This window comes from Balaenoptera physalus (genome assembly GCF_965194825.1).
Source record: "Balaenoptera physalus genome assembly, chromosome: 13".
Taxonomy (NCBI): Eukaryota; Metazoa; Chordata; class Mammalia; order Artiodactyla; family Balaenopteridae; genus Balaenoptera; species Balaenoptera physalus.
Genome location: NC_138892.1, coordinates 52896713 through 52923436, shown reverse-complemented (window position 1 = coordinate 52923436; position 26724 = coordinate 52896713). Strand labels below are relative to the sequence as shown.

The 26724-nt window shown below is 43.7% G+C and overlaps 1 protein-coding gene across 1 annotated transcript in view; it reads left to right on the top strand.

The window, feature by feature from the left end:
* Window positions 1-370: 370 nt before the first annotated feature.
* RASSF3 (Ras association domain family member 3) overlaps window positions 371-26724 on the top strand; it is a 74570-nt gene continuing 48216 nt past the window's right edge. The window contains exon 1 of the mRNA XM_082422921.1: window positions 371-809. Coding sequence (XP_082279047.1) covers window positions 699-809 — 111 coding nt within the window. The 5' untranslated portion in view covers window positions 371-698. The remainder of the gene's footprint in view (window positions 810-26724) is intronic.

Below are 26724 nucleotides of genomic sequence, written 5' to 3'. Positions count from 1 at the left end.
CTCAACCCAGTCGTTACCTCCCCATTCGTCTCAGCTAACTTTTAACCCTCCTGGAGGGCCGAGTTGCCGGAGTTCAGGACGGGGCGAAACGGCTGCAGGACGCCTGAGGGTCTTGCGGGGGGGGTTGTCCCTCGGCCGGGCAATCTCCACTGCCACCAGCTGGACCCCGGGAGGGGGCGAGCAGTGCGGGGACAGCGGAGAAATTTCCCTGCTCTGCTTGGGCCCTCCCCCAAACCCGAGCTAGCCGGGCGTGGGGCGGGTGGACTGATCTCAGAGGAATTGGCAGGATCCGGGAGGCTGGGGAAGCGACCGGGAGCACAGACGCAGCCATCGTGGCGGGGCTCCCGGGGTTCCCTAAACACTGCTAGGGAAGAGCAGCACGCCTGGAACAAGCCGGCTGCGCCGCCCCCACCTGCGGCCGCGCGGGGAGCGTCCCGGGCCTTTCGGGGCGGGGCCCCAGGGGCGGGGTCGCAGGGAGCTTCAGGGCCCCAGCCGCGCCCAGAATCGGGCCGGGAAGCCGGGAGGCGGCAGGAGGGGCCCGGACGGCCGAATTGAGCGGCGGGCGCAGCTGTAGCAGGACGGCCCGCCGGCGGCTCGGGGCCGCGCGCCGGGAACCTCGCGGGGCGGGCGGGCGCGGCACCCCCTGCCTGGCCGCCAGCTCCCCGGGGAGGCGGCCCGCGCGCGACGGGACCAGCAGCATGAGCAGCGGCTACAGCAGCCTGGAGGAGGACGCCGAGGACTTCTTCTTCACCGCCAGGACCTCCTTCTTCAGGAGAGCGCCCCAGGGCAAGCCCCGCGCCGGCCAGCAAGTGAGTGGCGTGCCCGGTAGGCGCTGTAGCCGGCGCTCGGTCGCTCCCGGGGAGTCCCGGCGCGGCGGGACCCCCAAGTCCACGGGTCTCCGCGGGGCGCGCGGGGGATGCTCGCGAGGAAGGAGGAGGAGGAGGAGGCCTCCGAGAAGGGGTTTCTGTCTTTCCGGATGCCGGGGTAGTGCCTTGAGCTTGTGCGTGCGGGCGTACGCCGGGCGCCCTGGGGAGGGAAGCCGGAGGGAGGGCGGGGAGGCGGAGGGCCCGCTCCCGCCTGCTGCGCCAGATGGCCTCTGTTGCTCTGCCTCCGGCGGCCGGCGGCTGGGGGGCAGTTCTGAGAGCCAGGAGGTGTCCGCCGGCCACTCCCCGCTTTTCCCCTGCGCCTGGGGACGTCCTTCGCCCCCTCGCGGGCCTCACGCCGGCCCCCACTATTAGTCCATTCCCTGGCCTGTGGCCCCTGGAGTGGCTTGGGGGCCGTGTAACAGCCAGGAGTGGACGTGGGGACCTGGCCTCCTCTACCTTCCCGGTCCAGGCGCCTCTCGTGGCGGGATCGGTGGGGGAGCGCTGAGAGGAACGCCTGGCCTGACCAGAGCAGGCGTTCATTAAATCTTGGTAGCGGGAGTCAAGGTTGTGCGTTTCCAGTAAAGTCAATTGTATAGGTGCCTCGAATGTTTTGCAAACAAGTTCCAGTGCTAGGTAGGATCGGCCGGCGAGAGCTGAGCCTTCGGCCGGTTTCTTCCTTTTTTGGAGGAAGCGTGCCGCGGGAAGCATGACTTGGGAGAAGATGGGAAGAGTACTTGGGCCGGTTTCGCCGACCGTGACAGTGTCTTTCAGGGAGGTTACCCCGAAACAGGACACTTGGGCAGACTTCGAAGTCGGGCGCTTGAACCCCGCGGCCTCCTGGCCCTGGGAGCCACACCAAGGACGCCCTGCCAACCCAGACGTGCTCGTATCAGATGAGAGAAGGCTGGACCGGAACAAATTGGTTGCTCTTAAAAAACAGTAGGCGCGCTCCAGACATCGCCATCAGACTTATTAGTTCTGGAGACTAGAAGCAAGGAAAATCGTTCAGGCCGGGTGATGCCTTCTGGGAGGGGTGAGGACGGAGTAATGTGTCAGGGTTTCCTTGCCAGACTTTTTAAGTTTATTTAACCACTTTATGAGGTCAAATTTCTTGTTACGATTCGGAAGTTTTTTGAACCTCTTAACTTCCAAACCAGAAGTAGGGGGGAGAGGGGAGAGGGAAGGGCAAGAGTGAAGTCGGGTACCCTTATTCAGTAGCAGGTAGCCCCAAGTGAAGTTCCGGTTCAGTAGGTCTCCGTTCTTTATTGTTTCTAAGCCTTAAGGCCATACTATTTACCAGTCACTTTAACCTGAGGCTGCTGTAAGGAATGCCGCAAGCTAGGTGACTTCAACAAGTATGTGTTTCTGACAGTTCTAGAGGCTACAAGTCTGAGATCTGGGTGCCAGCATGTCGGGTTCTGATGAGGGCCCCTTCCTGGCTTGCAGACAGCCGACTTCTGGCAGTGTCCTCACTCGGAGAAAGGGCTGCCTCTTTCCCACTTAAGAGGACACTCACCCCATTGTGTGGGGGGCACCCTCAAGACCTGGTTACCTCCCAAAGGCCCTGCATCCCAAATCCTGTCACATTAGGGCTTCATCATGTGAACTGGGCAGGGGTGGGGCAAAACATTCAGTCCATAGCAAGTGAAATCTTATTTTTAGTGGAGTGTATTTTAAGGACATGAATTTGCTGTGAGGTTTCGAAGTCAGAAATACCCACCCTCCAGTCATTCGTAGAAGGATTGCATTTCCTTGTGCTTTTTTCACTTTGCTTTTCTCTTTCTTTCTTGACCTCCCCTTTCTTTCCTTTCTCTACTTCTTGCTGTCACCATTTGACACTTGGAATAGAGATTGTCAGAGATAGTTGTGGTAGTTTGAAGTCTATTCTGGAGGTGACTAGTATCTCCAAAAAACTAGCTGGTCTTGAATTCTCCAGGTGTGAGATGCTCCTTGACAAGGACCAAAGTATCCATGTTGAACTTGTATGAAAATGCTTTAGTGCTTTAAAAGTAAAAATATTTTTTTCTGGGTTTATACACACACAGTGTTTCTATGTTATACTGATTAACTTATGTAATATTCATCTAGTATCTATATATTATACTCATTTAATGTTACTTATTTAGCGTTTAGAATTGGTCTGACATCAATATGTATTTTGAAGATTGTGCTGAAAATCAGGACAGTAAGACCTAGACCTTTGCTTAAAGAGCTTCAAAGTATATTCTGAAACTTTATTGCCTGTGTATTTCCCCTTCTAACATAACACATACAGGGTGCTGAGTTAGAGGACTTATTTGCCAGTTGCAGAAGGTGTTCTAATTGAATTTTTGTGGGCATTTGGGTTTATTTAAAGAGTGAGTCTGTTAAATTCCTGATAAGATTTGTGAGTTAAGGAAGTAAAACATCATAAATTTAAAGCAAGACACTCTTAATACAGAATATTTCTTTTACCGAAGGTTAGATAAGCCTTTTTTCATTTTTTACGCTGGTGATTGTAAGAATTAGGTAGGCACTTCTGACATATGGTGTAGAAGTGAAGTTTATCTTTTCTTCAGAGAGGTGGAAAGAGAAATGTTGTCAGAAGGATCTATTATTGATAATAGTGAGTTTTTTGGTGCTGTACCACCTGGTGGAAAAGCCAGGAAAATATGGTTTCTAGAACTCTTGAAAATATCCAGGGAAAGCAAATTGTTTGTGGTAAAAGCAGGATGGGGAGAAAGGGGGAAGGAGGTTGAGAAATTTCTTTCTTCTCTTGCCAGGCAAAGGAACATAGCCCAACTTCTTTCTTTCTCCAAGAATAACAAAAATGTTATTTTCTTTCTTATTTTATATTGGTGCCCTCTTTAAGAAAGAAAAAAAAAAAAAAAAAGGAAAAGGCTTAAAAACCGGTCTGAAAAATAGAGGGGATGAACATGTGTGCCCTTTTGGTGGTAGTTTGAATGTCATGCTTACTGCTGTATCCCCAGGGCCTCCATCAGTGAATATTAGCTGAAATGAATGAATTCTTTCCTGGTTTGATAATTGTTGGCTCTTTATGGGTTTTCAATGTACCCTGTCTCATGATTCTTCCAAGAATCCTCTGAGCATTAACCTAATGAAAGGTTAGGCCTTGTTAAGTGGTTCACCAAAGACCTCCATTTAGGTGGGGGAAAGGCAGAACTCGTTTTCCTGACTCAAATTCTGGTCTCCTTTTTGCTGCTTCTCGGCTATAAAAATAATTTTTGTCAGTTTGTTTTTTTATTTTTGGCCGCACTATGCGGCATGCGAGATCTTGGTTCCCCGACCAGGGATCGAACCTGCACCCCTTGCAGTGGAAGTGCTGAGTCTTAACCACTGGACCGCCAGGGAAGTCCCCAAAATAATTTTAGTATTCCATTTTCCTTTTGCAAAATGGACATCTGTAATTTAGGAGTTTCTTAAAATTTTGACACCCGATAGGTGTCATTCATATATCTTCATTACAGTGTTCATAATTCATACTTTTGAATTCACCGTTTTGTTTCATGCAGAGCCAAGAATGTCAACAGTCTGTTACCATAATTTTCCTTTTCTACACATTCAGGCTTCCAAGAGTAGAAATGGACTAAAATTGTTGGACTTCCCTGGTGGCACAGTGGTTAAGAATCCGCCTGTCAGTGCAGGGGACATAGGTTCGAGCCCTGGTCCGGGAAGATCCCACATGCCGCGGGGCAACTAAGCCCGTGCGCCACAACTACTGAGCCTGCGCTCTAGAGCCTGTGAACCACAACTACTGAGCCTGCGTGCCACAACTACTGAAGCCTGCGCACCTAGAGCCCGTGCTCTGCAGCTAGAGAAGCCACCGCAATGAGAAGCCTGCGCACAGCAATGAGAGAGTAGCCCCCGCTCGCTGCAACTAGAGAAAGTCCGCCCAGAGCAACGAAGACCCAACGCAGCCATAAATAAATAAAATAAATAAATAAGAAATGGACTAAAAGTATTAATATAATCTGTCAGCATGTCTTATTCTGCTTTTACTGTAAGCTAAGGCTTGAGCCTTGTGTAGATAATAGGAATAAGACATGACACTATATTCGCTTTAGAAGTAGAATAGTCAAGAAGTCTTGAAGAACTTGAAATTGTCTTCTGAACCATCCACGCTTTTAAAAAAGTTGAACTGAAGAATGGTTTAATAAGGCAAGCCTGTGAGACTCCACATAACAGGCCTCAAGTTTGCCCCTGGGTTTTTTTCCTTATTATAATTTAAATAGTTTTGTGGTTCTCTGGTTCTGTGTCTTATTGCTAGAATCAACAGTAATGAGTTGCACTGTTTTATTCAGTGTTTCCATTGGAAGTTTTCGTGATAGACTGCGGGAGGTGGGGATGCAAAGAACCATGGTTTATAACATTAAAGGTATTTCGGTTAAACTTTTTATACTAACATTGAATCTCTATATTACTGAATATAAACATTCCCAGCAGTCAGTTTTGCCGGGTGCACAGTCGTGTGCACGTTTTGTTGCCGTGTCCGATATATTCTGTTCTTGCACAGTATTAATCCATTGGAATTTTGTGTTTGTGTGAGCAGGACTCACAGAGGCACATTCCTTTAACTGAATTGCAAAAGGAAATTAGTCACCAATCTTATATACCCGCATACATGAACAATACACTCTCTACCTCATTTCTTCTTCTGGCTAACTTGCAAGATTTGGAATTAATTTGGAAAGCAGTGACACAAAACATTTATGAAAAGAAAAGCTAAAAATATCCAATAATGTGGTTATTCTTTTTAGACTTCCTTTGGCAGTCAGTGCATGTCATACTGTAAACATTCATCTTCTGGGACAAAAAAATTAGGCTGACCGAATGCTTTCTAGTGTGGCCTGATCACCAGCTTCTAGCCCGGAGCATCAGTTCTTGCTTACTCCCAGCTTCCCACATAAATATCTGCCTTTTGATAAAGGCCCCAGTTCGAGGCTTGTTTTTCGCTTCCGATTTGTCCCAGGGTCATTAGCTAGCCAGACCCCTCTTTGGAAGGGATGGTGAAAGACAACGTTGGATATTATAAGATATATGCTTGCAAAGGTACATCTTGGCTAACTTGGCCCGTTTGCATCCTTGTCTCATTGAAGAGCTGATATATATGTTGCCTTGTAGGAGGTTTTATTCTGGCTCAGCAAGTATTGCCTATATTATATATGTTATATAACAAGGCTCAGCTTATTGTTCGCTCTCTGATGCAGCAACTTTTAAATAACAGCCTGTAACTAGGACCCTAGTTTTTTTTTTAATTAATTTATTTATTTATATTTTATTTTTGGCTGCGTTGGGTCTTTATTGCGCGTGGGCTTTCTCTAGTTGTGGCGAGCAGGGGCTACTCTTCGTTGCGGTGCACGGGCTTCTCATTGAAGTGGCTTCTCTTGTTGAGGAGCACGGGCTCTAGGCGCGTGGGCTTCAGTAGTTGTGGCGCATGGGATTTGTTGCTCCACGGCATGTGGGATCCTTCCGGACCAGGGCTCAAACCCGTGTCCCCTGCATTGGCAGGTGGATTCTTAACCACTGTGCCACCAGGGAAGTCCCAGGACCCTAGTCTTATTAAGCCTTCTTCAGTTGCCTTCAGTATCCAAGTTATTCCCCATCACAGAACCTGGGCCTGGAATTGCTTCCCTTAGTTCCTCTTCCCTTGTCAGCTTACATGTCACCTTCCCAGAGAAGTCTTCCTGAACCACCAATCCGAAGTAGGCACCCTTCCCTCTTAAAGTCCTCTGCTCTTTCCCTTCATAGCAAAAATTATAATTTGTTATTATATTTTGTTTAGGACAGAGACTAGCACGTTTACCCAGGGTCTAAAATAAATACCCGGCGGTTAGTAGGCGATTGAATGAATGGAAGCCTACTCATCATTTTGGTTGGAAGTCCCAGTACTTGGTACTGTGAGTTTTCCTTTATACACAAATGTACACAGTTTCCCCCCACCTCCCAACTAGACCATAAGCCTCCACAGTATCTTAGCCATTTAAAAAAGGATGATATTGGTATATCTGTTACTTCTAGTTTAGATATCTCTGTTTTTTCCCTTATTTTAAGAAAGCCACTCATTCATTCATTCATGCAACAGTTGAGTTTATTTTTGCAAACAGTTTATTTTTGCTATGAATGGAAAGAGTAGAAGGCTGAGGGGAGGGGTGCGTACTCGGATTGCTGATTCAGGAAGACTTCTCTGAGAAGGTGACGTGTAAGGAGGATCTGCATCTCCCCCCCAAGCCACCCCCAAATCTGGCTCTGGGGACAGAGCAGTGAAAAAATAATGTCCCTAGCCTCATTTAGTAATTTTTAAAAAGCTTATCAAATACACAAATTAAAGCATCTCTCATTTTTCTTTAAAGAGCTAGCTCCTTTAGTAAAAGGGACCTTTTAACTGTTTACAGTTTTTCAGGAACCACCCCTATTGTGCAAAGTCTGGTAAAGCTATTACATGTATTTAGATGGAAACGTTGGCTGAGATGTGTACCCCTGTAAAACAAGCCACATTTCTCTGCTGACATCTGTCCTAAACTTGTAGATGATTGTGTTCCAGCAGAAACATAATCATCCTATAGTTAGTTCTGGTTTGCCTCTCAGGGGCTAGGTGAAATGGTTTTTGTTTACTTGCTATATACATATTTTTAATGGAGAGGGCCCAGATACACACTAGGAAAGAGATGTCAGAGCCCATAAAAAAGATTAAAATGTGAAATAAATGTAAAAATGTCACAAAATAGAAGTGGCCATCGTTCTAAAACCGCGCTGCCCACATAGGGTAGTTATTAGCTACATATGGCTGTTGAGCACTTGAAATGTGGCTCGCCTGATTTGAGAGAGGCTGTGAGTCTGAAATACATACTGGATTTCCAAGACAAAGGAAAGAGAATATAAAATATACCAGAATAATTTTTTAATATTGGTTACATGTTGAAATAATACTTGGGATATATTGAGTCAAATAAAATTAATTTTTACCTGTTTATTTTTTACCATGGCTATGGGAAAATTTCAAGTTAGTGGCTTGCGTTATATCTCTGTTGGACAATGCTGTTTGCGCTAACTCTTGCCAGGGGTGTGAATCTCCGTCTTTTAGATGGCTGCAGATGAACGGATGTGGTACCAGCCAGGCCCACTGGGAAGATTTTTCTTTGTGAAGAGGAACTTGCCGTTTGCTGTTTGGTATAGTTTCTTCTCAGCCTAGCTTGGGTCACACATATAAGCATTTTGAGATTGTGAAACTTGTGTGTGGGGGGACTTCCCTTTTTTTTCACTTGTGAGCTGATAGGATAAAACCATCCTAATGGCATTCTAGCTGCAACTGTGCCTTCAGTGTACAGAGGAGAGGGCTCATTCTTTCATAGAGTATTAAAACAGCCAGAGTAATCTGCATTTTATAGACTAATTGCTCACTGCTGCTACATGATTCCATCAGCTAAGATAATTTACCAATTATATATTGCGACACTCAGTTCTTTTGCCAGATACTAAACAAAGTGAGATAGTAAGAGAAGGAAAAAGGATGAGTTGGGGAATTGGAGACCAGAAGAATAGATTTAGAAGATCTTGGATTTAAAAGATTTAGAATGTAAGCAGCAAAGTGTTTTCATGAAATTAATGCAGGTTGGGCAGAGAGAGAGAGAGAGAGAGAGAGAGAGAGAGAGTGTGTGTGTGTGTGTGTGTGTGTGTGTGTGTGTGTGTGTGTGTGTGGCTTGTGAAAGGAGTTTCCTAAATTCATTTCCCAAGTGTTTATTGAATATTCACAATGGCCTAGACTGTGCTAGGGATTCAGTGGACAAACCAGACTGAAACCTGCCCTCATGCCGTTTAGTGAGATCAACTCTTATCCATGGTAAAGAGCAAGATCTGAGTTCAAAATTTGGCTCCATGTTTGTTTTGTATATGATGAAAAAATGAGTAATTTCTCATATGCATGTCATTTGTACTGGAAAGATTTTAAGATTTTATGAATAGCTAGAGCAATATGTTCTTAAATTTTATTTTATTTTTTGTTAATTAATTAATTAATTTTTGGCTGCTTTGGTACTTCCTTGCTGTGCGCGGCTTTCTTTAGTTGCGGCAAGCAGGGGCTACTCTTTGTTGTGGTGCGCAGTCTTCTCATTGCGGTGGCTTCTCTTGTTGCGGAGCACGGGCTCTAGGCGCGGGCTTTAGTAGTTGTGGCTCGAGGGCTCCAGAGCGCGGGCTCAGTAGTTGTGGTGCATGGCCTTAGTTGCTCCACGGCATGTGGGATCTTCCTGGACCAGGGCTCGAACCCGTGTCCCCTGCATTGACAGGCGGATTCTTAACCACTGCGCCACCAGGGGAGCCCCTTAAATTTTGTTAACAGTGCTATAAAAAGCACATCACAGATATTATTTATATATAAATATTATTTTGTACAATTGTTTTCTAGGTTTTTTCATTTTTCTGTTTTGCACATATATAATCATACTGTACTATCATTTTTTTAAATTGTGGTTTGGGAATTCCCTGGCTGTCCAGTGGTCAGGACTCTGCGCTTTCACTGCGGAGGGCCCAGGTTCGATCCCTGGTCAGGGAACTAAGATCCCACAAGCTGCGGTGGCATGGACAAGAAAATAAAAATAAAAATTGTGGTTTAGTACAGGTAACAGAATTTGCCATCTAAACCATTTTTAAGTGTTCAGTAGTGTTAAGCACATTTACATTGCTGTGTATCCAGTTGCCAGAACTTTTTCATCTTGGAAACTGAAACTCTGTCCTCATTAAACTACAATTCCCCTTTTCTCCTCCTGGCCAGCTCCTGGCAAGCAGCATTCTACTTTTTGTTTCTGTGTGTCTCTCATCAGTGGTATCATACAGTGTTTGTCTTTTTGTGACGGGCTTGTTTCACTCAGCATAAGGTCCTTAAGGTTCATCCATGTGTCAGAATTTCCTTCAAGTCTGAATCATGTTCCATTTTATATATATATGTACCTCGTTTTGTTTATCCATTCATCAGTCGATGGACATTTGGGCTGCTTCCACCTTCTGGCTATTGTGAATATCGCTGTTGTGAACATGAGTGTACAGATATCTCTTAGAGACCCTGGTTTCAATGATTTCGGGTATATACCCAGAAGTGACATTGCTGAATCATAGGATAATTCTATTTTTAATTTTTTGAGGAAAATTATACTCATAGATTTGAATCCTGCTATTTAAACTTAGAATTATGAGATATTGCTGCATGATTTCAGCTATCATTTTGATGTCTATATTGTATTTTACTGAGTAGCCTGTTATTCCTGAAATAAGGGAAAACATGGATGTTTCTAATTTTGCTAATAACACTGTAGTGAATGGGAGCAAGAAACCGTTACCATTTATGGATTTTTTTCTATTTTTAATAAAATTTTTATTTTTAATTTTTTTTGGCTGTGTTGGGTCTTCATTGCTGCGCGCATGCTTTCTCTAGTTGCAGCGAGCGGGGGCTACTCTTCGTAGTGGTGTGCGGGCTTCTCATTGCAGTGGCTTCTCTTGTGGAGCACGGGCTCTAGGCGTGTGGGCTTCAGTAGTTGCGGCCCACGGTCTCAGTAGTTGTGGCTCGTGGGCCCTAGAGCGCAGACTCAGTAGTTGTGGTGCATGGACTTAGTTGTTCCACGGCATGTGGGATCTTCCCAGACCAGGGATTGAACCCGTATCCCCTGCATTGGCAGAGGGATTCTTAACCACTGCACCACCTGGGAAGTCCTGGATTGTTTTCTTTTAGGATAGATGTACAAAATAGAATTTACTGAGCATGAGGGTGTAACCATTTTATGGCTCTAGTTATTTATTGTCAATTTAAGACTGTATTTTTATCTGGTTTCACTGTACCCTCAGCTCCACTGGATGTAGTCATTAAGAAAGAGGAAAAACTTCGTAAAGACACCTCATTGTTACTGCATTCCTTTAATTAACAGTGAATTTAGGGACTTCCTTGACAGCCCAGTGGTTAAGATTCCATGCTTCCACCGCATCACTGCAGGGTATTCAGTCACTGGTTGGGGAACTAAAGATCCCACATGCTGCGCAGTGCGGCCAAAAAAAACCAAAAACCAAAAAACAACGGTGAATTTAATTTTTTTTGTACTTCTGAGTGGGTCTTCCTCTTGGTCTGAGCAATGTTCATGGCTTTTGACCATATGTTAGGTAGGTGGAAATCTTGAGAACACCGGTCTTTGAGTCTCATGCCTATTTAGCTGGGTAGATGCTTCTCCTTTTTTGTGGTCAGCTGAACTAAAGGTTATTTTTGACTTTGTTTGTACCAAAGGGTGGTTGCATGTTCTGGCCTTTGGAAATACTTTAGAATGTGTTTCAGGCTGACATCACTGAAACTCAGAGCAAAATACTTTTTTAACTCCTATAATTACAGCACAGGAAAGGCATTGCTAAGACAGCATCAGCATCCTGTGAATACACTGTGGAATATTGAGGGTGGGGAGCTGGATGATGTGTCTTTTGCTAACCGTGTGAAAAAGGGTGACTGGGAGTGCCTGCTCATCTTTGAATTGCAATAAATTTAGCATCAGTTTTCCAACCACTATGGTAGAATTTTGAGGAATCTAAGCTCTCTTGTAAATATACTGGGAACTGAAAAAAGTTTAGGACAAACTAGTAAAAATCCCACCTACAAAAGAGGATTTTTATACTGTTTACCTGTGAGCTTATTGTTTGTGGTTGAGAAATTGCAATTAGATGGAATCTGTCCCCACAGTCTGCTTTAAGGTTCACCTGTGTCCGAAATTGTGGCTTAATGTGTTATAATCTGATTAACCGCTAGTTTGGTCTCATTTAATTTTTTCCTTCTTTCAGAATATTTTAATTAAGTGAATCTTTTAAAAGGATGTGAAGAGTTATTTCTGATTTTAGATAGATTATGAACCCTCCTTAATCCTCATATTCTTAGACAACTCAAATTTACCCTGAAAATTTCCTACAGATGCTTGTTTTGAGGAATATTTTGTTTTGGTATTTTGCCATTTAGATCATAGAAATTTGTGTGTCTGATACAGTTCTTAAACAGCGAAACAAAAACCAAAACATTTTTATGAAAATAGAAAACATAGCTAGGTGCATTACATAGGAGAAAAAAAATACCAATACTAAAATGAAGTTTAACATTCCATGATTTTTTACAGTTAAAGGAGCTTTCCAGGGGAATTAAGGTTCATTTGGTTTATTTGGACTCTAATTTCAGTGGAGCTTTGAGATGAGAAACAAAACAAGTTTTATTGGTTTAAGCAGATCCAGGTTTAATGGCACTGCAAAGGTGAATTCAGGGGTTGCTTGACTGTAGTCAGTGATTTCCCAGCTATGGGAAAATATAAATATTATGTAGGTGGCTTAAAGAAACAATATTACTTTTGTATGTTTAAGGCCTGTCTCTGTTTGTTTAAACACGCTTGTGGATTGCTTTTTCTTGCCTGTTTTCCTTTGGGGGGAAGTACTGCCGTTTCAGATCTGTCTGAGGTTTGGGAATTCCTTTCTTGCTTTTCCTAATGGTCTGGGGTGGGCACGCAGTGCAGTTGGCTGGCATGAGCGTGGTGGTTCTGCTGTGCTGAGGTGTGCGGTTGGATCCTCGGCTGTACCGTGGGTCTCGGCTAGAGGAAATTGGTCCTGTGAACTGTACCCAAAGCATAATTATTCCTGCCATTCAGTGGAGAGTATTTGGAGGTAGGTCCTGTAGAAGAAGGAGTACCTTTCAAAAAGGCAAACCTAGCACCAATATCAGCAAATCAACTTGAGATCCATTCTCACTGCACTAGTTCCTGTGCAGTTTTCATTAAAATGGATCTTAGCGGGGAGGGGCAAAATAGGGGTAGGGAGTAAAGAGGTACAACTATTACGAATAAAATAAGCTACAAGGGTGTATTGTACAAAATAGGGAATATAGCTACTATTTTATAATAACTATAAATGGAGTATAACCTTTAAAAATTGTGAATCACTGTATTGTACACCTGTAACTTATATATTATACATCAACTGTACTTCAATTTAAAAAAATCAATCTTTATAAGAAGAAAAAATAAAATGGATTTTGTTCTTTTTAGGTGAGGCTATTACTATAAAAAAAAGGGGGGGAACTGGATTTTGTTACAGGCTAAAAGGGCGGTGTGTTCGTTTTTTTAAAAAAAATTAATTTATTTTTGGCTGCATTGGGTCTTTGTTGCTGCATGCGGGCTTTCTCTAGTTGTGGCGAGCAGGGGCTACTCATTGCGGTGCGCAGGCTTCTCACTGTGGTGGCTTCTCTTGTTGCAGAGCACGGGCCCTAGAGCGCGCAGGCTTCAGTAGTTGTGGCACACGGGCTCAGTAGTTGTGGCTCGCAGGGTCTAGAGCACAGGCTCAGTAGTTGTGGCGCACGGGCTTAGTTGCTCCGCAGCATGTGGGATCTTCCTGGACCAGAGCTTGAACCCGTGTCCCCTGCATTGGCAGGTGGATTCTTAACCACTGCGCAACCAGGAAGGTCCCGGGTGGTGTGTTCTTGATTAACTGATTGCAAGCAGTCGTGTGAGGCAGCCTGAGTTAAATCTTTGCTAGCTGTGTTGTCTTGGGCAAGTCATTGCACCTCTTTAAGCCTCAGTTTCTTCATCTGTGAAGTAGTAGCATGCCTGGCACATAATACGCAGTAATTAATATTAGCCATTATTATTTGTAAAAGGTTCTACTATATATAATCATGTACTTTGAGTGTACTGGGTTGAATGGAGAACTGACAGTGGTTGAGAGATTTGAAGTGAACCTAATAACCTAGCCAAAGAATGAGAGACAGCAGGAAATTAGGTTGTGTCTCTGACTTTACGGACCAAAATGAATTGGGAATCTCAGTGTAATTGATCAGGAAGGCGCTCCAGTCATTCCTGGAGGCTTAATTTTCTTTTTCTTTTCTTTTTTTTCCCCCCTTCTGTATCAGTGTGGTGCCTTTGTTTTCTGGTAAAGGGCTGATTCCTCCTGACCAAGCCTGAGGCCACCTATCCAAGTCTTCACCCTCTTCTTTTCTCCTTTAAAGCAAGCCACCCCAGTGGAAAGAGAATGAGCAGGCATATGGAAGTGGGGTTCTTTTGCCCAAGCCTTTATGAAAAAGTTAACACACTGTACGAAAGCTTTTTTCTTTTCAACTTCCTCTGTTCTCCCTGTCTGATCTGCCTCTGAGTTGCAGGATTTTAGCTGCAGTTTTGCTCGAGGCTGCTGGCTTGACCGGGTGACAAATTACGCTTCTTCCTGGGGGCTTTCCTTTTTCCTTCCGAAGGTCTAAATCGCCTTGTGCTTCATTGTTTAGGGACTTAGTCACTGTCTTGTTTCTGGTTTTCATAGGGTCGAATCAAATGAGGTAATTGATGTGAGCTTTGTAACGTGCTGCAGGGCAGATGCTGCGGTGCCGTGGAGACCCGTTCCACACGCGTGGCTAGCTTCCCACCCACAGGGTGTCTGTGTGCTCGCTTAGGCGTTTCAGTGTTGCTGGACGCATCCACAGTTTGGAAACAAGCTCGCTTATGCAAAATTTGAATGCAGGCATGAAAGAAGCTCAGTGAGTCATGTGACCTGTGTGGCTAACTCTTCAGAGGTCACTTATGCTCTGTGGAAGTGGTCCGAGTGTTGGAATCTGGTGGGAAACCTCTTCCTTTGGGCCATGTGAGCCTCCTGGGGTTTGCTATTCCTTTTCTGCCCCCAGCCTCCCCTCCCTTTGCTTGTGTGTTTCTTACAATAAATTGGTTGTCTGAAACCGGCTTTAGATTAATTCTGAATGCCGTTGTGAAGAATTTTAATCACTTTAAAAACCTCTAATTTGACTGAGCTGTAGTATTGCTGATGTACTCTTACAAATAATATCATCAATTCGTGTGAAAGACTTGGAACAGTATCTGGCATGTGAGTACATGTTTAATAAACTAATGTTAACTAGTATTATTTCTACTGGTATTAGCATTATCAGTTTAAAACAATTTGGTAGGCGCTTATACTGAGACAGTGTGGTTCAGTAGAAAAGTCTAGGGATCTAGAATTGGGAGACTCTTGCTTTTGGATCTGTCATTTATCAGTTCTGAGAGCTGCAGCAGGTTCCTTAACTTCCTTGAGTATCAGTTTGGTAATCTTTAAAAGAAACTATCATAGAGGAATTAAATGAGAAAATGCGTATGGAAGGTATTGCTAGATTATAAATTGTTGCATAACTGTAAGTATGACAGCATCACAGGTGTGTTTAGAGACTACTATAAAATTTTCTCCTGTTTTTAATGTATATCTTGTCTTTTATAAATTGATTATAAATTCTCAGCCTGTCAGTATTGGAGGTGACACTTGACAAACAGTTGTTGAAAAATGAATTTATTCCCCCATCTCATTCAGGTATGTCTGCTTGTATCTGCAAAGTGGTGATTTGTGTATGGGGACCTGAACAGTTATATCTACGCAAGTTTGAATTACTTTATGAATGGACTGTGCTGTTTATGAAGCACTCGGATGCTCTGGAAAGAGATGACATTCTAGTTCATTGTTGGATGCATCAGGGAACCCGAGTAAATTTCATTAGTTTTAAGCCTTCCAGATTATCCTGTCAGTAAGCTTCATGAGGGCAGACCACGTCTGTCCTGATCACCACTGTATCTTCACTGTTAGTGTGGTGCCTGGCACAGGGCACGGAGAGGGGCCGTTGATATTTGTTGATTGACCAACTGATCAGACTTGATCAGACTTGCATCAGAATTATAATCAAGAAAAAGAAGTTGGGTGACATAGTGAAACAGATTTCTTTTGGTTTCAAGAGTAGTAATGATAAACAATGGTAATAGATTCTCTATCATGTGAAAGTGAGACATTTAGGTGAAATGGAAAGTATGCTGGGCTGGGGATGTGGAAACCTCCTAGGCCTGCTCTTTGTTAAATAGCGGATGTAACTATGGGAGTTACCTAGCTGCTTTGGGCTTCAGTTTCTTCCTCAAAGGACCTGTCCAGTTCTGTGACAAATAGTTAATTTATTCTAGAGCTGCATTCCTTATTGGAGGGAAAGTAACAGATAAGGCTTGAAAGGGATTCCATGAAATGTATTGAGATGCCAAATGAATTAGTTTGGAAACAGCTATCTTAAGTCGTATCTGGTTGGGTAGGGTTGAATTTAAGTGAATTGATTAGTCATCGTTTGAGAAATGTAGAATATGTAGAATTATTTCTTTTCCTGAAGAGGGAACATCTTGGGAAAGAAATCAAAGGGGCTGGGACTTCCCTGCTGGTGCAGTGGTTAAGAATCCGCCTGCCAGTGCAGGGGAAATGGGTTCGAGCCCTGGTCCGGGAAGACCCCCCATGCCATGGAGGAACTAAGCCCGTGCGCCACAACTACTGAGCCTGCGCTCTAGAGCCCACGAGCCACAACTACTGAGCCCGTGTGCCATAACTACTGAAGCCCGCCCGCCTAGAGCCCGTGCTCCGCAACAAGAGAAGCCACCGCGATGAGATGCCTGCGCACTGCATCGCACCACAACGAAGAGTAGCCCCCACTCGAGGCAACTAGAGAAAGCCACTGCGCAGCAACGAAGACCCAACGTAGCTCCCCCCCCCCCAAAAAAAAATCAAAGAGGCTCTTCTGCGGTGTATTTAATTCATCCATGTATAGTGCCAACAGGAATGGGTTTTGTGCAAGTTGAAGGGAACAGTTAATTGTTCTGAACTTCTATATTGCAGGATTTATAAATATAGTGTCAAGAACTATTTAGGAAAGAGCCCACCAGGAGTGCCACATTGCTCAAAGACAGGGCAGGATGAGTGTATGAGAGTCATCTGCTTGCTGAGAATGCTAGGACAGGAGCCACTGTGCTCATTAAGCATGTGTGCTCGTGGGCTGGTGCAACATTTGGGAGTGAGGAACTGTATTCATTTCCTCTGGAAAATCTAATTTTTTTTGTTTCTAGTGTCTCCTTTATTCCAACTGCACATACCCTTGCCGAGTAAATGTTCCTTGAAAACTTCTTTTAGCAAATTAAATCCTATTATGAACTGTCAGAGTCTATTGTCTAATACAACATAGCCAAATGCCAGACTTCTAGAGGCTTCTCTTGCCCATACTCTGTGTTGAGTGCCTTAAGCAGCCTCTCCATTCACTGATCCAAAAATACCCAGTTGAAGACTCGTTTCTTACAATCTCTTGTCCTCTGATTGCTACACGTGTATTTTATCGCTGTTGTGACAGTGAAAATTCTTGAGGGCTAGGGACTTTTGCTTCATAGAGACCATGTCGAATGATTCATGAATGTGATGATTAACTTGGTTCCTTACTGAGGCATTGTCTTTCCAGAGAAGTGGGTTTTTTTGTTTGTTTGTTTGTTTTTGGCTGTGCCGGGGGTCTTGTGGGATCTTAGTTCCCCGACCAGGGATTGAACTCGGGCCCTCAGCAGTGAAATCACGGAGTCCTAACCCCTGGACAACCAGGGAATTCCCGAGAAGGATTATTTTTAATCTGAGCAGTTTATTTAGAACTTTCCTCTCATATGATTCTTTTTTTAAAAAAATTATTTATTTATTATTTATTTATTTTTGGCTGTGTTGGGTCTTCGTTGCTGCACGCGGGCTTTCTCTAGGTGTGGCGAGCAGGGTCCACTCTTAGTTGAGGTGCGAGGGCTTCTCATTGCAGTGGCCTCCCTCGTGGAGCCCGGGCTCTAGGCACGTGGGCTATAGCAGCTGCGTCACGTGGGCTCAGTAGTTGTGGCTCACGGGCTCTAGAGCATAGGGCTCAGTAGTTGTGGCACGCGGGCTCAGTAGTTGTGGCTCACGGGCTCTAGAGCGCAGGCTCAGTAGTTCTGGCACACGGGCTTAGTTGCTCTGTGGCATGTGGGATCTTCCTGGACCGCCTGCGCCACCAGGGAGGCCCCCTCTCATATGTTTCTAATTTCATATATACTTTAGGGGATATTTCAACAAGAAGCTATGGGGGAAGCTTTTTCCTTAAAAAATTGGACTTTTAAACATTTGAGGGATTATTGATAATTTAGAATGATATAAATCTAGGTGGAGTGGTTCCTTTTCACCTGAGGAGTCTGAGGTTTTCAGCTGTTCTTTTAGCTGGAAGGAATATGCTTAAATGTATAATTACATCAAGTTTTGCTTTCAGCCATGGAAATCATAAAAAAAAGATTTTTCTAGCAACAACTGTTTTTTTTCATTAAACATATCCTAGTATTCTTGAAGTTTTGTGGTGCATTTTCGGTTTGGAAAATGTGTGATGTGATAATACAGAAAAGATGGTTGATTTAGTTAACTGCTCACATTTTGTGTTTGTTTTAATTTGAAATGTTGGCCTTATAAAAGTGAGTATCGTGTCAGAATGGTTTATGTGAACTAAAATGTTAGCATTTTGTGGCAGTAAAGCACTGAGTCTCCAGATCCTAAATGTTACAGTCATAAAACATTATTTGCAGTATCTCTGAATTTACACAATGGCATTCCACTCATTTAGACACTTACTGATGTTAACAATTTTAGTGATCAAAAGGGAAAATATGGGCTGAACTATAAAGTAATAGATTTCTCCCAGAAGTATAATTTATGTCTCCAAAAAGGTTAGAAATATAAAGTTAAAAAGCTGCTTGGAGGGCTTCCCTGGCAGTCCAATGGTTAAGATGCTGTGCTTCCAATGCAGGGGGCACAGGTTCAATCCCCTGTCGGGGAACTAAGATCCCACATGCCACGTGGCATGGCCAAAGAAATAAGATAAAATAAATTAATTTTAAAAAAAAGCTGCTTGGAAACACTAAAAGTTCTTTGTGGCTATCAGAACATGTTATGTCCAGTCATGTCTACATCAGGAGTCAGTTCTAGCCAGTCCCCAGTGGTTGTTTAGTGATTGAGGAGGAATAAAGACAGTGAGAGTGGGGATAGAGTGGAGGCGGGGCCAGGTTGGAGATACTGCTGACTTGGGAGGATTTGGTAGCATTGAATATGTTGGGGCAGTGATGGGACGTCAGGGATGAATTGTGGGTTTCTGGCTTGGGTGACTGGGAAGATGATGCCGTCACTCACCAAGAAAGGGAATATAGAAGAAAGACCAGATTTGGGAGGGAGGGTAAGTTCAGATAATGTATTGACTCCATGCAGTCGATAAATGTGGGATGAATGAATCTGGGAATGTGTATTTTGAGATGTCTGTGGGGTATCAACGTTTACTGGGTTAGTCATCCTGAAGATAGAGAAGGTAGACATGCTCTGGAGGCAGAGCTTTGGGATTTGGTGAAGCCATGGGGTCTTCAACCAGAAGCATGGAGAATACCAGCGTTTAAGGGGTAGGCAAAGCAGAGTGTGCTCACGGAGATGAGTCAAGAAGGAGTGGCTGGAGAGGTAGGAAGAGAGCCCGGAGAGAATGGGTGTCCTGGGAGCCGAGGCGGGGGCCTGCCTCAAGAACAAGAGCTTGGCATGAAAAGATGCTCAGCGTTGCTAATCATCAGGGAAATACAGATCAAAACCACTGTGAGATATCACCTCACACCTATCAGAATGACTGTCATCAAAAAGAACATACAATAACAAATGTTGGCAGGATGTGGAGAAAAGAGAACCTTCATACACTGTTGGTGGGAATATAAATTGATGCAGCTACTGTGGAAAACAGTATGGAGTTTCCTTAAAAAACTAAAAATAGAACTACCATATGATCCAGCAATTCCACTCCTGGGTATATATCTGAAAAAAATAAAAACACTAATTCACAAAGATAATGTACCCCAATGTTCATAGCAGCAGTGTTTACAATAGCCTAGATATGGAAGCAACCTAAGTGTCTACAACAGATGAATGGATAAAGAAGATGTATATGTATACAATGGAATACTATTCTGCCATAAAAAAGAATGAGGGACTTCCCTGGCGGTCCAGTGGTTAAGACTCTGCTTCCAATGCAGGGGGCGTGGGTTTGATCCCTCGTTGGGGAACTAAGATCCTACATGCCGCACGGTGTGGCCAAAAAAAAAAAAAAAAACCAAAACAAAACAAAAAAAGAATGAAATAATGCCATTTGTAGCAACATGGGTGGACTTGGAGGGCATTATGCTAAGTGAAATAAGTCAGACAGAGAAAGACAAATACTGTATGTTATCACTTATATGTGGAATCTAAAAAATATAACAAACTAGTGAATATAACAAAAAAGGTGACTCACAGATATAGAGAAGAAACTAGTGGTTTCTAGTGGGGAGAGGGAAGAGGGGGGGAGGGGTAATATAGGAGTAGGAGAGTAAGAAGTACAAGCTACTAGGCATAAAATAAGCTATAAGGATATATTGTACAATACTGGGAATGTAGCCAATGTTTTATAATAACTGGAGTGGGACTTCCCTGGTGGCTCAATGGTTAAGAATCTGCCTGCCAATGCAGGGGACACGGGTTCAAGCCCTGGTCCAGGAAGATGTGAGCCACAACTACTGAAGCCCGCGTGCCTAGAGCCCGTGCTCTGCAACAAGAGAAGACACCGCAATGAGAAGACTGCGCACCGCAACGAAGAGTAGCCCCCGCTCGCCGCAACTAGGGAAAGCCCGCGCACAGCAACGAAGACCCAACGCAGCCAAAAAAAAAAAGCCTTTTAATAATTGGACTATAATTAAAAATGGAGTATAACCTTTAAAAATTGTGAATCAGTATGTTGTATGCCTGTAATTTATATAATATACATCAACTATACTTCAATTAAAAAAAAAAAAAGAACAAGAGCTTGGTCAGTAGGACAAGTGCTGCAGAAAAGCCAAGAAGGACTGAAGCGGAGCCAGTAGGAGGTCTCTGGAGACCAGGGGGAGAGGCTCTTCAGTGAACTGGAGGGACAGTCAGACTACGGTGGGAGGAGGAGTGAGTACCTGGGATGGACTGGGGAAAGTGGCTGTAGGCTGTGGCCCCAGGAAGCTTGGCTGGGAGGGAGAGGACAGTGTAATAAAATGAGGAGGCCGTAGGTCGAGGAAGCTTGTTGGGGTATCGTCATTTTTAGTTGAGAGGCTTGAGTAGAAAGAAGGAGTATGGGCAGTGAGGATGCAGGTGAGGGGAAGGGGATTGTTGAAGGGGATAGCTAGCTGCCTTCCCCGGTGGAAGGGATGGTATTTGGACCGTAAGTGGAAGAGGCCTGCTTAGAAAGTTGGCTTCTTGGAGAACAGATGGGGAGTGAAATCTGGACGCATGTACGTGGTACAACAGGAGGTGACTGGGAGTTTGAGTCGGTGGCAGGTGGACTTGGATGGAGGAGGGGGTTTGCACGGATGGGGGGCGGGGTGTGGGCAGAAACCCGCAGAGGCAGAAGAGGGAGTGCTCGTGTGCCGGGACAACCAGCGGGTGTTGTAGATGGGGCAGCTGGTGTCACCCTGTGGGGGTGGTGAGAGCCACGGCTGGAGAAGGAAGTTTGGCTGGCTCTAAAGGGCCTTGCTTGCCAGCCTGACGACTGTGGATTTTGTTTTCTGGGTAAGGAGTTGCCATTTAGGGAGGAATAATGTGGTCTATGATTTTGAAACCAATAGCAGTTTATGGCATAGTTGAGTGAGAGACAGGGCTGTTGTCTGGGAGGCTATTGCAGTAACCTGTGTGAAGGTCGTTAGGGCTAGAAATAGGGCAGTGCCTTGGGACAGTTGAGGATTCCAGAAGTTAAGTGGGCCGATGGGCACCTGCCTGACTAGGTGAGGGAGGGAGAGGAAGGAGAGGAGGAAAAAGGAGGAGGAGGTGTGGAACGCAGCTGGGAGGATGGCAGCACCGTTGTGGAAATAGCACAGGAGGTAGAGAAGCGGGTCTAGTGAGGAGGTGTGGGACAGTTCAGTTTTAGGCACATTTACAGAACATTTATGTAGTATCCAGCTGACCACCAGGGCCAGGGGTCTGGAGCTCAGGAGAGAGGTCAAGGCAAGAGGCAAAGATTTGGAAGCATGAGATCATCATCCTTGAATTAGAAGTGGTTAAGATTTATTTCAAGGAACAAGAGAAAAATAAATCTTGATGTGGACTGTAAATGTAAACTTCTCAGACCATTGCAGTATATTTTTAACTTTCTTAGAATAAAGCCTTTGATGACTAGAATGTGGACATGCCCCCCAAACAGCTCAAAATTAACATGACAAGAAGATGTTAGGAAATATATTTAAGAAGTTTCGGTAGAAATGCTGGTATCTTGATAGCTTTTTCTTCTCCCATTAAAATCTGTTTCTTTAATCCTCTTATTCTTTTTGATGAGACGTCAGAAGACTGGTGGGGACTACCTGTTTGTATTTTTGGAAAGTCTTTGAAGGTGAAGTATACTGTCCTGAGTGTGGTATCATTGCATTTTGTTTCCTGGCTTTGGCAACGGTGGATACTTAATAATTAGGTAGTCTAATGCAGTGTCCAGGGATGGATTTAAAAAGAAAACAACTGAAGTTGTTTATATATATATTTTAAAATTTATTTATTTTATTTATTTATTTTTGGCTGCGTTGGGTCTTTGTTGCCTCACGCGGGCTTTCTCTAATTGCGGCGAGCGGGGGCTACTCCTCATTGTGGTGCGCAGGCTTCTCATTGCGGTGTCTTCTCTTGTTGCAGAGCACGGGCTCTAGGCATGCGGGCTTCAGTAGTTGCAGCACGTGGACTCAGTAGTTGTGGCTCGCGGGCTCTAGAGCACAGGCTCAGTAGTTGTGGCGCACGGGCTTAGTTGCTCCGCGGCATGTGGGATCTTCCCCGACCAGGGCTCGAACCCGTGTCCCCTGCCTTGGCAGGCGGATTCTCAACCGCTGCACCACCAGGGAAGCCCTGTTTATATTTCTTTTCAGGAAGTAGCCTGATTACAGTTTGCATTTAGCGAAATACTAAATGAGCCTTGCCTTGGGATCTCCCATAAAATCTACATTTTCCTGCTTTCCTTCCTAAAATGTATAAGCAGGTAATATTGCTGTTCTGTGGAAATGTTAATTACACAGAAGTAAATTCTTTAAATCTCTGGAATGTCCAGCAGTGTGGTGGGCGTTCTAGAATTTGTGGAGGGATGTGAGTGATCATCCTCCCCTACCGCCAGCCCCTCTCTGTCGAACTATCTCTACTACTTCCATTTTGATTTAATGCCTAAGAGAGATTACTTTGCCTGCTTTTCTGGTATCAGTAAACATTTATTGAGTGCCAGCTTTATACCCAGTTGCTGTGCTTGGCTATGGGGATTCAGAGGGGAATAACCAAGTGTCCCTTCCCTCCAGAGCACACTGTGCAGTGGAAAGTCATGAAGAACTGTTGTGATTTTGTGACATAAGAAGAAATATGTATTTGTGCCTGGTACGAAACTTCTAAAAACCCTTGGCATTTCCTAACTGTTAAGAGTGAGAAAAGTGAAAGGAGTGTCTTTTATTATTCATAATAAGTTCCTTTCAACCACCCTGAGTTTATGTTAACGAGGTGACTTCTGAGAAGCCCCTAAGGTTTGAGGGGCTGGTTTCCAGGGGAACCAAGCACCTGATTCGAGGGTCTAGGGAGGGGAGAGGGGCCAGAGATTGGGTTCAATCACCAGTGGCCAATGAGTTAATCACTCATGCTTACGTAATAAAGCCTCCATAAAAATCTTAACTGAAAGCGTTTGGAGAGCCTCCTGGTTGGTAAACAAGGACAGGTGCTGGGAGGGTGACGTGCATAGCCGCTCCTAGCCCTTCCCACACACCCTATCCTATGCTCTCTTCCGTTTGGCTGTTCCTGAATTGTATCCTTTGTAATAAACGGAATAGTAAGTAAAGTGCTTTCCTGAGTTGTGTGAGCCATTCTTGCATATGATCAAACCCCAGTTGGGTGGTTATGGGAACAACCTGATTTACAGCCAGTCGGTCAGAAGCACAGGTGACAACCTGGACTTGCCATTGGCATCCAGAGTGGGAAGGAAGCCGTGTGGGCCTGAGCTCTTAGCCTGTGGGGTCTGCTAACCCCAAGGTAGATAGTGTCAGAATTGAATTAAATTGTAGGACACCCAGGTGGTGTCTGCAGAGAATTGCTTGGTGCGGTGGGGAACTCCCACAGAGCTGGTGTCAGAAGTACAGTGTTGTATGAAGTGGAACAGAAAGTACAGAAAGAGTTTTCCTTTCAGAGACCATTGTGGATGCACATGGAAGGGCCGTACTGATGGTTGATAACAACAGTGGCTCATGTTTATGGCCTCATTACAGTGCATTTTACCTTGATTGCTTCATTTCATCCTCACACTGACCCAGGAAGTAGGCATGGCTATTTTCTTTGCACAGAAGAGGCACAGAGAGGTTCAATAGTAGATGGTAAATAGAGGAACCAGGAATAGAAACTGGGCAGTCTGGTGTGAGAACCCACACTTTAAAAAAGTGAGGAAGAGAGTAGGGGAAGCGAAAGTCTAGTTAGGGTACCTCTGCCATGTGTGCAAAATCAGGGGAAGAGTGTGTGGAGCTTGGGCTGGGGGTAGGGGATGGTGGGAGGAGAAATCATAAGGTTAAGGTTAAATTAAGCCTCATGGGCTAGTCTGAAGTCAAGTAGTGGCAGGTGATGCTAGAGAAGGGGATGGAGACCAGATTGTGAAAATAGTCTGTGTCTTGGGACTTCCCTGGCGGTCCAGTGGTTAAGACTCCTTGCTTCCACTGCAGGGGTCCCAGGTTCCATGCCTGGTTGGGGAACTCTAAGATCCCACATGCCACGCGGTGTGGCAAAAAAAAAAAAAAAAAAAGGAAGGCAGTGTCTCCTTTTATATCAAGGTTTACCATGAAATTCCTAAAAGTATACTTACAGTTTTGTGTCTATTGCACATTTACTGTAGACATTCAGAAGAAGCCTTTTGAATTTATAGCATTCTTATTTTCATCCCAATTGTACTGTCATCTAAAAAATATGAGTGTACCATGTGGGTGGAAATTATAATGATTATGATTGTCGCTCACAACTCCAAAGAAGTTGGGGGTTTCTGCGTGGTTTATTGTAATTTAAAGAGCAGTCTGTAATTAGCAGGCTTTGGAAGTTTGTTTCAAGGAGTGGTAGATGAAGGAGCTCTAGAGGCTGGTTGTACATCACTGAGTGTTTGCCTCACAGATGAGAAAGAAAATTTAAAGGATATGGATGAGTTTCAAGAAGTAAAGTCAGACACCCTTATTGGCACACTGAGATGGCTCAGATGTTTGCAGTAAGATTTATTGAGCACAGATCATGTGCAGAGTTTAGTACTACACGTAACTGGGTTTTTATGAAAGAGTCCTGTTCCCTCCCTATAAAGAACTCTGGGATTATATGGGGAGACCTACATAATAGGATGCAATTTGTGAATAGTAACAAATAGCTGTATAAATGAGCATAGAAGAGATTAAAATAAATACATTTAGCAGACATTTAAAGTAAACACGTTGTAATACTACCCCTGATCTATTCATCTGTGCAACTCTTGTTAAGCATGGGGGCACCAGGAGGCAGAATAGAAAAGGGCAGACCTAATTAGGAATACCTCCTGAAGGTTGTAGAAGCTTGCTTGGATTTGGGTGTTGGAAGGATAAAAGCTCAAAAATGATGGAGTGGGTGTGTCTTTTATTTTTCTGTAGAAAAAGCACTGGTTTGTGTTTTAAAAAGGTTTAGGTTGCCTCCAAAACATATAATAAGTTTTATAGACTTATTTTCAGAAATGCCATATGTGTCTCTAATTGAGGTTATCTCCAGAGGTAGGTGGTTAGTGAGTACTTTCTAGAATCGTTACAGAGTGTTATCTATGAGATTGGGATCGATCTTAAATTGGGATGTTCCTTCCCACTCTTTCTCCATAGTTACCAAATCAGATATTTCTAGGGAATCCAAGGTTGCAATAGAAAAGGAAATTATTTTTTAACTGTTATATTGTCAAAGTAAATAGTAATTTCTTGAAGCAGGTCAAAATGCTAGGAAAGAATTTTTCTTTTTACTATTGTAAAGTAATTCTGAATACGGTAATTATATAAAAGGAGTATGAATACCTTTGTAGCTGCCATCCAACTTAAAAGATAAGACACTGCAGATAAGAGTTGAACTCTGGGTTTCACTTGTGGCCCCATTTTCTCTCTCCCTCCCTTTCTCTCCATTTCTTTTTTTTACCACTGCCACCCATGTATTTTATATTTTTACTACGGGTGTCTATGTAAATATTCATCATCAATAGTTAGTGTTAATTTTACATGTTTTTAAAACTTGTAGCTGTGGTGTCATAGTGCATGTTTTCATCTGTCACTTCTATTGTTCAACCTTGTTTTTGAGGTTTTTGCTGCTCTAGTTCATTCTTTTTAACTGCTCAACACACTATAGTGTATCCATTTTCCTGTTCATGGACATTTAATTATGATTTCCTCCCATTTTTCTCTAATACAAATGATATTGCAATACACATTTTTACGTGTGTGTGACTTTCTGTAGGTTATAATCCCAGGAGTGGACCTACTTAGTCGTAGGGAAGGGAATGCATCTTCATGTTCTTTGGGTACGTTCCTCAGTCCCATCTTTGAAATGGAAGCTTGAGGATTAGGACATTATTTCTTTTTAACTTGTATACTAATTTTCTTGAGACTATAATGGGCCTCTGAAAACTTGTGGTTTGGGGAAAAATTGGAATGCAGAAGAGGTAATGTTTATTATGTGTTAGTGGTTTGTAACTTTTGGTGATTTATGTAAAGTTCCATTTAACTGAATAATGTATGGTTGCATATCTTCACCTAGGAACTATAAAAAAGAAATTCCTAAGCTCTATTTCTTTGATTACCAGTACCCACTTGAAGTTACAGTGAGTGTGGCTTGGTGGGGCAGGGGAGACTTTTTTTTTAATTTTTATTTTATATTGGAGTATAGTTGATGAACAATGTTGTATTAGTTTCAGGTGTACAGCAAAGTGATTCAGTTATACATGAATAGTTAACATGTGTCTATTCTTTTTCAAATTATTTTCCCATTT